This window comes from Urocitellus parryii, chromosome 2 (genome assembly GCF_045843805.1).
Source record: "Urocitellus parryii isolate mUroPar1 chromosome 2, mUroPar1.hap1, whole genome shotgun sequence".
In the NCBI taxonomy this organism is placed as follows: Eukaryota; Metazoa; Chordata; class Mammalia; order Rodentia; family Sciuridae; genus Urocitellus; species Urocitellus parryii.
Window position 1 is genome coordinate 12142788 of NC_135532.1, and position 13657 is coordinate 12156444.

The 13657-nt window shown below is 40.3% G+C and overlaps 1 protein-coding gene across 11 annotated transcripts in view; it reads left to right on the forward strand.

The window, feature by feature from the left end:
- The window catches only part of Dock9 (dedicator of cytokinesis 9), a 276339-nt gene extending 264785 nt beyond the window's left edge, over window positions 1-11554 (forward strand). For all 11 annotated transcript variants that reach the window (XM_077795132.1, XM_026399592.2, XM_077795143.1 and 8 more), the window contains 4 exons: window positions 5740-5930; window positions 7984-8084; window positions 8204-8342; window positions 10315-11554. In XM_077795132.1, the coding sequence (XP_077651258.1) occupies window positions 5740-5930; window positions 7984-8084; window positions 8204-8342; window positions 10315-10437 (554 nt within the window). In that variant the 3' untranslated portion in view covers window positions 10438-11554. The remainder of the gene's footprint in view (window positions 1-5739; window positions 5931-7983; window positions 8085-8203; window positions 8343-10314) is intronic.
- The last annotated feature ends 2103 nt before the right edge of the window (window positions 11555-13657 follow it).

Sequence of the window (13657 nt, forward strand, 5' to 3'; positions counted from 1 at the left end):
ATGGACCTGCTCATTAATTTTAGGCTGACAGAATAAATGGTGGGTAAAGCTGGGTTTCTCCTACCCCTGCCGACAGTGGCTGCTGAACCTCAGCTTAAAGTCCCCAGTCCCATGAAGCCTGCTGATTTCAAAAGCCACCTCTTCAGCTCAAGGAGTTTTACTTGACTCTTTGGCACTGTTCAGCCATTGATAGCCCATTCTTACAAATATGGTTTGTATCATTTCTCAGTTCCTAACAAGTATAGAGTCACCCTCAGGGTGATTTTTACATTCTTTGGGTGATTTAGGGGACACTTGACCTACTTATTCTTAGGTTAGAATCAGTGATATAATTAGGGTAACCAAAAAACAAAATGTTTTTCTTGACGGAAAAAAAATCAGTAAGAAGCCAATTTAGAAAGCCAGGTGTCTCCATAGCCACCATTTGTGCACAGTTTCCAATGAGCTGCCTTAATTAAGTAGAACTAGGAAGACCCACTGTCTCCCTCAAGGTTGATGTTGGTGGACATTCCGTCTGGAGAATAATGGAAGTTACAATTATACATTGTTATAAAAGAAAGGAGCACTATTAAGATGCCTCATTTCAAGTGGTTCTCAGCTCTTGCTTTACATTGTGAATTATATCTTAGTTGAGATGTTACCAAAATAAGAATAAGGGTCATCATCAAAAACTCAAGACAGTGTATTACAGGAAGAGAATCCACACACTTCCCTTTCCCCAGTCCTCAGTGATCGTTTAATAGTTGGCTTCATTCAAATAATAGAAGATAATATACACCAAGCTGCCCACATGGATACTAATAGCAATCTATAGATCCTCCTGCACTCCTGAGGAACTCATAAGAAAATAGTGGATGTGGAGAAAGGAAGGGCCATTTACAGACATTTAGGATAATAGTGGAAGGATGGAGTGGGGTATGGAAGTGGAGGTGGAAGTATCAGGGAGGTGGGGTGGTAGGAGACAATAGAGGGGGTGGGGATGCCAGTCATCCCCAGAACCCATCCTTCCATGCTACACAGGTCCTTGGCTGTTCATTCCAAAGGGGCTGGTAAGAACCTTGGCTGGTGACCCAAGGGGATAGGAGATAATGGAGGGGGAAAGAATTGCTAGAAAGGAAAACCATCCCAGACGTTTGGAAACCATCCCAGATGTTAGTCCCTCCCATATGTAAATGCATTAATTTCCTAATGTACATGTTCCTGGCAAATTATCATTAAATTAAATAACTTTATATCTAGTTGGAATATTTATGGGAACTAGCAACACATACAGTGTTTATCTATACAGTGAGGATGATGTCACTTTGGTTCCTTAAATCAGGTTATCAAAGGTTATTCCAGAACCAGCAACATCAGCAACCTCTGGGAACTTGGTAGAAATACAAATATCCAGACCCCAAACTTGCTGAGTCAAAAAACTCTAGGGGCGGGGCCCAGCTGTTTATGTCCAAGCCCTCCAGGGTGTTCTGAGTCATCTTCAAGTTGAGAATTGCTGCTTTACAGAAAACCTAGTTCACTGCTGAGTCCAAGTCAGGGTTTTTTTTTTTTTTTATCATGATTATTATTGACGTAGCATACTGATTCATAAGATAGGGTGTTTTCCCTGAGCAAATGCCCTAAGGGTTACAGTTTAAATTTGTTACAGAACTATTTTAGATTAGATAAAAGAAGCAAGCAAAGCTCTGTATGTGCCAGAACAGAGGGGACAAAGAGTAACTGCACTGCCCAGATGGGCAGAATAGACACAACCTGGTTGGTCGGGGATTAACCACTTCCCACACCTGTGGGACTGAGAAGACAGGGCAGCAGGAAGCCTGACCTGGGACTCCTGCAGACCCTGGTCACAGCCTCCCTGTGTGAACTTGAGCAGGTTGTCAAACCTCTCTGTACTTAGTTTCCTCATCTGTAAAGTGAGAGTCCTAACTTTTTTTTTTCCAGTTGTAGATGGACATAATTCCTTTGTTTTACTTATTTATTTTTATGTGGTGCTGAGGATCAAACCCAGTGCCTCATACGTGCTAGGCAAGTGCTCTACCACTGAGCCACAACCCCAGCCCGAAGAGTTCTGACATTTTTCTCACATTAAATAAATATGTAATTGTAACCAGGATGGGGAAAAACTTACTTTGTTTTGCTAAATTTCATCCACCACTGAGTTCCTTGCTCTTTTGGGGCTGATAATGAACAGAGGAGATTATAGTATAATAAAAGGCACATGCGTGCACACACATACACACACACAAATTGGTTTTTGCCCTGAAATCTTTCAAAATGTGGAAAGGGTAGTTCTGAGGTGTAATGTAGATGTAGAGATGCAACAGAAAGCACATGTGCTCTGTGCTGGCCTTAGTCAAGGATGTGGACAGTGGGCTTTCTGAAGACTTTAGCTTGAGAGTTTCCCCTTCAGCTCCCAGATGCCCTAAATTTCTCTTCCATTGTTTTGCTTCAAACCTGACATTTGACCTTGACAGTTGTAGAGGAGCCCTGGCCTCCCCTGTCCTCCATACCAGCCAAGGCTCACCCTCCTGGATAGCACCCAATTGTCATCATGGAAAAGCCTCATGGTCACTCCCAGCCTTCCTAGTTGGAAGTCTCACAGGAGAGTGGGGAGCTGCAGCTCCAAACCTGGGTTCTGTGTCCCAACAAAAGAAAGTTTAAAGTGAGACATGAAAAACAAAGCAAGAGAACTTTGTTATAAGTGAAAGTAAAGTAAGGCTCAAGCCAAAAGCACTCTCAAGAGAGTGTGGATCATTTCTGAGTAGAGAACAACAAAGGAAATATTGTTTTTTCCAATGTATTGATCTTTCCTAGTTGCCAATCAGTTATTCAACTGCTCCCTCACATCAGCGTTGAAGTTTCTGACCTTAGTTGGTCCTCTCTTGAACTGTCGTGGCCATCCTATTTAGGGGGCTTCATCTACATCTAATCCTATGTTGATGTGGATATTGGAGTCAATAGCTGGATAGAATTTACCCTGATGCACCTGCTCTACTAAAGAAATTTCTCTTCTGAAATATACTGAGAAACCTATGACCATAAATTCTAACTTTACAGTGACCCAGTCAACCCTGTCAGGAGTTAGTCCCATTAATCATTCTTTTTTGATATATTTCTTAATTGGCTCCCTTTTCTACCTGTTTATTCTCAAGGTTTATGTACTAGTTATTTTTCTGTTAGTTATTCAATTATTCTTTTGCCTTAAAAGCAGTTTAAAGAAAACCTTAAAAGTAATTTAAAGAAAACCTGTTACCTTGCTGTTATTGGTTTGCATTCCACTGCTCCCCAACAAAAGTATCTGAGTCTGCCTCAAAGCATTATCCTGCCTTTCTTCTTTCCTGGGTCTTATGCCAAGGGGTTTCTGCCCACTTTCCAAAGTCTTCCATACCATGCCCATACTGCACTCATGTCAGAAATATCCACTCACCTTCCAACTTCTGTTCACTGTGAGCCATCCATACAGTCACCACACATATCCCTGTGTCTTCCTCCTCTTCCTGCAGGGCTGCAGATCACTATAGTGATTGTTTATCAGTAATGTAGTGGCTTGCTCAGTTGGTCACCTGACTGTCCACCTTCTAGGGCCAGTGTGCCCTCCCATATAGTCTTTAGGGCAGTAATGCTTTCATTCATTTAACAAGGTACCTTTGGCCCTGGCGTTGTTGCATCTCAAACTCATAAAACAAATTTTTGTGGCCTTGTGCGGCTTCCATCCCAGCAAGAAGAGACAGGCAGTAGAGAGTCAACAAGATGAGCAGATGTATCAATATTACAACATAACACATGTTCTGGAGAAAAGCAAAGAAGATTGGGAATGTGAGATTGAGGGGGAGGATTGCAGTTTAAATGGAGGGGCCAGGGTAGGCCTCATTGAAAAAGTGATAGGTGAGAAGTGGGCCATGCAAACATATGGAGAGAGAAGAAGCCATTGGGACAGAGGTCACCACCTGGGGTGCCTGTGCCCAGGGTTTTCAGGGAACAGAGGGACTGGTGTAACTGGAGTCCATGGAGCCAGAGGGAGAGGAGTGGGCGTGAGCCAACAAGGCAGGCTATCCTGGATCACATGGATCCAATAGTTTGGGCATAGACCTCAAGTTTTCTCTGAGTAGTGTTGCTGTACCTCTCCTTCTCTTCAAGTCTCTAGTTCCAAACCCAAGCAGCAGTGGCTCAGGATTTTCACTAAGCAAAATCAGTGTGATCCATGCACATCTCTTGTTTTGTTTTGTTTTGTTTTGTTTTTCTCTGAAATAGTGGTGCTACCACACCATGGCTCTCAAGAATTCTGTTACACTGATTACATTCGTTGTGACATGACTATTGGCCTTGTGAAACATGTCTTAGGTGCTTTTTCTGTAAAAATGAGAACATATTAGCTTTCCTCTATCTAGCACATCAGTCTTTCCAAATACAAATATACCTCTGGTCAGACCACCACTTCCCCAGCTGGTAAACAGCAATGCCCAGTTCTTATTACACTGTAAAGGGAACTTCATTCAAAGAGAATTTATCAATCACAGTACTGCAATCTAAAAACTGTATATCTGCAAGGATACAAACCCAAGGCAGGAACCCTTGGCTTTCAAGTGGTAAGACATTTTGAGAATAGAACAGGCATATAAATGTGATCAATGAGATTGTCTTGGGCTGCACATTTTTGTTCAGACATTGGTGGGCCCCTTGGAACAACCTCTGACTTATAGGAGCTGATTCTCCCAAAATGGAAACACATTTTGTGGTATGTCCTTCCTGAATAAACTCTCCTCAGCCCTTTACTAAAGAGTAAAGAAATCAAAACAACCACTCTTCAGCTTTTGCTTATTAAAAAATAAATAAGCTTTTAAGTGCATATCATGTCTGTTAGTAAATATATATTAAATTAGAATATTAATTATTCATACAATTATTATAGAAAGCAACAGACCAAATCAGAATCTGCCGTTTCTCTTTTCATTTTTAGGTTAACTCTTTGATGTTAATATGTTCAGATATCTTATGACAAGTGAAAATAATATTAATCAGATGTTTTTATTTCTAAAAAGTATACGAAACAGTAAATATTTATATTTTTGCTGCTGTATGTTTCACAACAGTTTTCAAATTTCTGGTTCATAAAAGCTTTGCTTAGAGATATATTCTTATTTATTAGTTTTTATTGATTTCTCAGATTTGTACAAATTTAGTATGTGATTCAAAGTTGTTGTTTGAAGAAAAAGGAACTTTCTCAGGGTTATCTTATGGAACTATTTCAGACTTAATCTTTTACATAACATCTCAAAACCATTTGGTCTTTTTTATGTTTTCAAAGCCACGTATACCTACCAACTCATTCAGGTCTTACCACTTGGCTGAGAATGTAGCTCAGTGGTAGAACACTCACATATTATGTAAGTGTTTGATCCCCAGCAAAATAAATAAATAACAAATCTCACCACCTCCAAGGAAGGTAAGACAGTTATGGATAAGAAAATTCAACAGGGAATGATAAGATGATTTTTTTCAGAGATGTGCTTCTCACATAAAGGGATAACAAGGATTCAGCTCTCTTGGTTCCATGTGATACGACCCATTAAACAACAAGATTATAAAGAAAAAAAATTCTGGTTCCATGCTAAAGTATTAGCATGTAGCTTTGGCAAGCTTTGGATTCCTTGTCTATAAAATAGGAATAATAATTACTTCTACCTCAACAACAGTAAAGGTGGTGCCGACTGTGGAATAATCCTGGGCCTCATTCCTCTGCAGCAATACACTGCTTCCCTTATGTAAAGAAGCGGATCCCTGTCATGTACCAACATCACACTGACCTAAATCCCATTGAAGTGGCCATTGATGAGATGAGTAAGAAGGTGGCTGAGCTCCGGCAGCTGTGCTCCTCAGCTGAAGTGGACATGATCAAACTGCAGCTCAAACTCCAGGGCAGCGTGAGCGTCCAGGTGAGCCAGGCAAGCCAGCTGAGGGCAGAGAGGCAAAAGCCCTTGCACCTTGTGAATGTCAAGTCCTTCATACCAGCAGGGTCTGGCTTAGTCCCTGTTACTTTGCCCAGTGTCCATGTAGCTTCTCCTAATATCAAAGGGAAAGGTAGTGGCCCCTCCCAACCCCACCTACACCATGTCATCCTCACTCCACTGTCTGCTAGGACAAGAGATCACTCTATAGCACCTGATTTTCCAGTAATTTGTGGGGTTTTGGTTGCTTATTAGAAGCACCAAGACTCTTCTATATATAAGAAGGGCAGATAATAGTAGGTTTTCTTGGTTTCTATGAAAATTGTGTCTGAAAAACTACCTGAAGTTTCACTCTCTCAATAATATTGTGATTAACAGAAATTATTTTTTTAATATAGTCCAATCAATCAATTTCTCCTTTACTGGTAGCATTTTTTTGTGTCCTTTTAAAGAAACTCATGCCCTTTCCAAGACTTCAAAGAAGTTCTCTTGTGTTTTCCTCTTTTGTTCAGCACTTATGTTCAGATTTGCAATGTATCTGGAATTGATTTTCGTATATGTAGGGCAAGGGTCCAGGTACATTTTTTTCCATATGATCATCCAAGTAATGTGCACCATTTATTGAAAAGATCATCTTTGATCTAGGAACTGATTAAAAGATATGTTCAATTTGTGAAAATTCAATCACCTCCCTCCAGTGACTATTGTGCATCTTGCTTTTTTGGGTAGGCTAAAGTGTGTATAAGTAATTCCCACATGTTTATTTCTATACAGATTCATATATCATTGTTTTCTCTTTCAAGTAGATGTGTTTTTGAAAGTTACATCAGCTTTACTCTTAGTATTTGTGAAATTGACTGTCTTATAGATAGTTGGTAATTAGGGTGGTCTCCATTAGCATGATCCCACACACCCAGCAAGCCTAATGCCAAGTCTTACCCTACACATTTAGTCATCACAGGAGGTGAGCTAGCTGTCGCATCTCAGGCCCCACCCCTGATACTGTGGCTCGTTCCTCCTATCTCCCCACCTCTGGTTTGAATTCCCATGGCTCGGTTTTCCTGCCACACAAGTTCTGCATCAGAACCTCAGACAGACAGACGGCTCTCCCTACCTCCCACTTTTCCAATCGCCAAACCTTCCTGGAAAAATTATGCATTGATCACGTGGCCCAGTTCCTTCCCAAGCTCTGAGGTACTAGAACATTCTTCCCATCCCAGGTTTCCCAGCCTTCTTTTTCTCCTTATTTCTGTATTTCCTGACTTACCAACTTCAGAGAGCTCTTCTTAGCTAATTGGAAGAGAGATGCAGAGTTCTGACTCACTTGCCATGTTGCTGGACACTCTTGTTGCCTTTGCAGCACACCTCAAGTGGTTACTGCATCTGAGAACAGCAAATCTTTTGCCAATGGCTGCCTATACAGTTCAGCAAAGTGAATAGGTGATTTTTTAAAACTAGCTTATAACTTAAGTATTTTTTTTTTCATTTTTACCTGAATTCGCCCAATTGCCTTTAGTATAATGTAGGTAGTTCTGAGGGCTCAAGCCTTGGTGGTAAAAATCCTTAGCCTGGGGCTGGGGCTATGGCTCAGTGGTAGAACACTTGCCTAGCATGTGTGAGGCACTGGAATTAATTCTCATCACCACATAAAAATAAATGAATAAAATTAAGTATTTTGTCCATCTACAACTAAAAATATTTTTTAAAATCCCTGGCCTGCATTGGAAGCCTCGGCACTGGTGTTTTGCTAGTTGGATGTTCAGACTTGACCAAGTCCTTAAATTTCAGCCATTGGTTCCTTCTTACATAAAGAATCTTCACCACAAGTGCCCAGGGATGGCCCAGGTAATGAAGCAAGTGACATGTGAAAGTATACTTTATTCTTGGTTTCCTTTTGGGTTATAACTTCCTAAAAGACAGGGATCATGATTAACTCACTCAAACTCTCTTATTTTTTATCACATGCCCCCTGAAGCTAAATAGGTGGTTATAGTAAGTTTTTTTCCCCTAACATAAGTTAAATTCTCTGCTTATTTTCTAGGTCAATGCTGGTCCACTAGCATATGCACGAGCCTTCTTAGATGACACAAACACAAAACGATACCCTGACAATAAAGTGAAGTTGCTGAAGGAAGTTTTCAGGTAAGCATACTAAAAATGTCTTTTTCTTCTCGAGGATTGATCATTTCTGTGCTCACTGAAGAAAGAGTTGCCACCCTATGTTCCCTACATGGCTTTGCCTTCCTCTCTGCCCATTTCAGGCAATTTGTGGAAGCTTGCGGCCAAGCCTTAGCAGTAAATGAACGTCTGATTAAAGAAGACCAGTTAGAGTATCAGGAAGAAATGAAGGCCAACTACAGGGAAATGGCAAAGGAGCTTTCTGAAATCATGCATGAGCAGGTAAGTGGCTCAGAGCTCTCATTGAGGGAATGTGTATTTACGAGATCTCAGATGCATCCTGTGAAGAGCTAAGCCTTCCAGTATCTTCCCAGAGTTTTAGTATCTGAAGAAAAATGTAACCTACCACACTCCTGCTCCTGTGGTCCTAGGTTACTTAGGAAACAGCTAACAGATTGCCCATCTGTTATTACCTAACCACCAGGGAGAGCAGCACCCACCTCCTTCTTGTTTTTAGAGATGCCACATTTCATGAAGTTTGCCTCTCCCCACAGTAATCTAGCCTGGAGAACTCACATCCATGCTGTCCTTACAACTATCTTTACATACTCAATCTTTTGAAAGAACAGGACTTACCAGCCTGGTTTAAGGAATTATCTATTGCACTAAATTACTTACATCGCTTAAAAATACATAGTGATTCCTTTTTTGTCTATTGACCACTGACCTGGTGTCCCAGTATGTTCCTATCATCATGGGCCTCGTTCCTGATTGTATTGCTCTGTCTCCTTCCTATATGAATTATTTTTGTGGTCCCAGTGGTCATCAGAGGAGACATCTGATCCAAGTACCAAGCAAACATCAGAGAGCAGCATCCACATTCATACGTGCCACTGTCCTAGTCTTTATACTTAGTGTTAGCTTCTTGAGCCCCATAGGTGGTTTTGTCTGTTCCCTACTTTATTGTCTGTGGGTCTTGCAGAATAGAAGCCAGGGCCCTTTGAGTCAGTTATCCTATTACATGATGATTTCCCACTTACTAGATATGCTCAAACAGTGTCTCTTTCTGCAATTAGTAGAAAACTAATTTCGGGATTTGAACTTTAACTCACTTGCTTTTTTTCTCCTCCATGCTAACACCTCAGATGGGATGGTAATGTCACTTTTAAATTTTTTTTTCTGATAAACTAACTCACTTAACCTGAGTCACATAAGATTATTGCTGAGTTTGAGCAGCTGCAGACATTGTAGAGTGCATGTGCAAAGGAAAGCCACCCTCATCTGGGCACTTTAAAAAGTGGAAAAAATGCAAGGGGATGGAGCTCAGTGGTAGAAGTCTTACCCAGCATGCTCAAGGCTATGGGTTAGATCCCCAGCACCAAAAAAAGAAAAAAAAATGAAATAAGTAAATGATATGTAAATAATTAAATAGAAGGAGAGGTCTAATGGGAACCTGTTTATGGAGAAAACTTTTCATGGAATCTCTAGATTCCCACAAAATGCAGAGCTCAATCAGTGGGTACCAGCTTTCAGTACTAGAAAAGATGGAAATAGGAAGAAATTATAGGCTGAGACTGTTAAACTCCAAGATCATATGGACGTTAGTTGCAGTGATATTGCTCTCCACTGTACCTTGAACTTCCCATTGTGTCAACAACTGTGAAGATTAAACCCTTGGAACACTTAAGCAAATGGGTTGTGGACTGGAGCAGTCACTTCAGTTGCCTCAAGAGGAGCCTCTCTGAGGGCCTGTTATTGAGTCCCCACCTGGCTAGAGGCCTACACCCAGCTTCCTTCCTGGAGACAAAGGCTGTGAAAAGATGCGTGTTCTGGTCAGAGGGCAGCCACTCTCTTACCCAAGAGGGAAATCTGTAAGACCTTAAGGAGATAGGAGAGAAGCATAAATGGTTCAAAATTCATTTCAAAAGGCTCTGTCAAGGAACAAAGTTAGGTCATGTCCCAATCAAGTTGTAAGCTAGACCTCAAGTCATCTTAAGATATGATGAGTCTAGAGTGCTCTTCATTTACTCACTGGTAAAAACAATAAAACATGTTGCTCTTGTCTTTCTCTTTGAAATCTTGATCTGAAAATGACCACTTACTAGATATGATCAAACAGTCTGTCTGCAAACTGCCAAAGCCACTAACAGTAGTGGAGTGACTGTAGGGGGGCAAGTTCTGCATGTTGGTCTGAAATGCAGTTTTGAGAAATGTTGGGGATCACCTTTTGATTGTGTCATTTCTGTGCCTTGAGATTTGCCCGCTGGAAGAGAAGACAAGCGTTTTGCCGAATTCCCTTCACATCTTCAACGCCATCAGCGGAACTCCAACAAGCACAATGGTTCACGGGTTGACCAGCTCATCCTCAATTGTGTGACTTCGGCTCATGGACCACATTTGGGGACTTGCTTTGTCATTTGCAAACTCAGGATGATTTCCAAAGCTAATCACTGGGAAGACCGAGCACAGGGAGAAGCCATGGGGAACAGTAGAGAAAGGGAATGGTATTTCATAGCAGATTTTCTAAAGAGTGGGAAAAGGGTGCACATATTTTTTTAAATCTCACTGGCAATATTTAGAATTTTCCTTTTGTCTTAACAGAGATGTGTGGTGGACACTCTTAAGCTGGAGTTGAATTTTATTCTTCCGTACAGAGTAGTATTAAAATAAATGTCCTAAAGAAAAACAGTGTTCTGAAATGTGGATGGCAGGGGCAGCAGCACTGAAACTGAGGCAGGGGCCTTCTGTCTCTAGGCTGAACTGGAAAATCTTGAAGATACTATTTTTTCCTGTGGCACATTCAGGTTGAATACAAGAACTATTTTTGTGACTAGTTTTGATGACCTAAGGAAACTGACCATTGTCATTTTTGTACCAGTGAACAAGGAGATTTAGTGCTTTTATACTATTCCTTGCATTTAAAACATGTGAATGCTTAAGAAACTATGTGAGCTTAAAGTTAGTCAAACAGTTTAGAACCAAAGGACTGTACTAACAAACATAACTATGCTAAAAAGTAAAACTAGTACAGCATATCACTATGTACATACATTTGTTAATACAGCCTCGGCATTCTGTACATATATGTGTTACATTTCTACATTTTTAATACATCTGCTTCTGCATTAAGTTTAATTGTGACAAAGTTGTACTGTTCTTAGTATATGCAATACATTTGACTTTACTGTTTTATTCTTGTATATAAAAAAGTGCAATATGGAGATGTACACAGTCTTTGCTATATTAGGTTTATAAACTATTAAAAATGTCATCCTTTTGCCAAAATGGTGGAATATGTGATTGGTAAATCATAAATTCTGTGGTGAATGGGGGTATAATTTAAAGTTTTCACCATGTTATATTTTCTTTTAAGACATTAATTTAGTAATTTTATATTTGGTAAAATAAAGGTTTTTAGTTTTATTTAACTGGATCACTGCCCTGCTGTAATTACACATTCTGTACCACATCTGTATTAAAAATAACATTGCTGATTTTCCAATAATGAACACTGGGTATTTATTGTTTGACAGTCCTAAGGGGAGCAGGATATTGAAATATTTCAGGGTGTGAAATAACGTGGTATCTGAAATTTTCTTTAATATTTTTAAAGAAAATTACTAGAGGATGGGTAGATAAAACAAGATTGACAAAATGATGGTAATTGTTGGTGCCGAATCTGGGTGAATGGAAAATCAAAACACCACTTTCTCTGCTTTTGTGGAGGTTTCCATGATTCAGATTCTAAGAAGCAGGTTCAGAGGACTTGGGTGAATGCTTTGTTGACCCATCATCTGGCTCCAAATTGAACCAGTTACTCTCAAGTACCCATGGACACCTTTTACTGTGGCCTTGCCTCTTCACCCGTAGCAAGGCTTCCATCTTACCCTCTCCCTTACTTGCTTTTGAGGCAAATGATCTGGAATGAGGTGGTTGTTTATCCCAGTGATTCATAGCAACTACATGTGCATACTGCACACTAGGCCCCCCATCATCCCACTGCACTGGGTCATCAGTGGCTCAGATTGCAGGTGCTGCTCCTGCCTCTGGGGTGCCCAGTGGCCCCAGTAGACAAATCAATTCATTATTATTTAGTCTCCTATAGTTCCAGTGATGGAAAGGAAACTTTCCACAAGGAATGAAATGGTCATTTTTCTACCAAAGGATTAAGAAGACTCTTTCTATATAACCAGTTGAGGAAAGATAGCCTGTGGTGCTGTGTACTTCCTGAGCATCTGATAACCTAGGATCTAGTGGCATCTGAAACAGTCTCCATTTATCAGTGGTCAGGGAAGAGGTCTTGAAGAAGAGATGGTAAAGGGTCATGGCCCCTGATCAGAGTCCACAGCCCATTCATTAGTTCATTCAGAAAAGTCTCAGTGTAGGTTTATGCTGAGTCTTTGACATCCCAGCCCAGTGTGATAAACCTTGACTCAAACATTGTCAGGAGTGGGTTTAAGAGTCTGTCACTGAACTGAATTTCCTAGTCATAAACACCTTATTTAGGAGCCATAAAATTCAAGTCTTCTTGTAGTAAGCTAAATGGCAGTCTAGAAAGAGTCCATGGTAGATAAGATTAGGTCTGGAAGGCAGAGAAAAGGACCATCTCGATGGTGAACATGGAAGCCCCAGCAGAGCTGAGGGGAAGGAGAGGCCTGTGTGTGTGCCTGGGGAGTGCCAGCCTTCCTCTGCTGCTGCCATGCAGAGAGGAGAGTGCAGAGGGGTGGGGCACCCGCTGTCACCCTGCTCTGAGACACATTTACCAATCAAAAACCTCAGTTCATGCACAGAATTTTAGTTTCCATATGAAGTTACACATTAATATGGCAGTTTCTTAGAAAAAATAATATGGCTAGCAGTACATTTTGGAGTTTTTCACATAGACTCTACCTATTATTTTTGTAATTGAAAGAGTGTACATGAAATTTACAATCTTTATAAATATTACCAAATTTGTATTCTGAATATCACTCTTTAGTAATATAAAGACTTATATTCTTGAATATTTTTATAGCTACCTAGCACTCTACCGTGTATGATAGTTTATATAAATGGTCTCCTGATGGAATCAATTTTAATGGAGTTTCTACACTGAATAACTCTGTTATATGATGAAACAATTTCCTGTGGTTGTTTTTTTCTCATCCATAAGTTACCTTTCAATTTTTCAGAACCACTGTAAGCCCCACAGCTCAATGTCACTGGCTACATATGGGCATTATGTGCAGCCGTCACCACCATCCATTCCCACAAATTTGTCATCAGAAACAGAAACTCTGTCCCCATTAAACACTTTCTTCATATTTACCCTTTCGAACACTGTTTTGAGGTAACTATGGAGTTGAAACCCTAGTTAGTGCCTTGTCAGAGTATTAACGTGGATAGAGCCAGTCTCTGCCATGACAGGCATCTGCTCAGAGTAGATATGAAAAATTGAAAGGTAACTTATGGATAGAAAAAAACAATCAGAGAATTGTTTAATCTTACAACAGAGTTCTTCAGTGTAGAAAGTCCATTAAAAATTTGATTTCCATCAGGAGGTTATTTATATAAACTTCAGTACAACCACACATGCAGTACTATGTAAGCTATAAAAA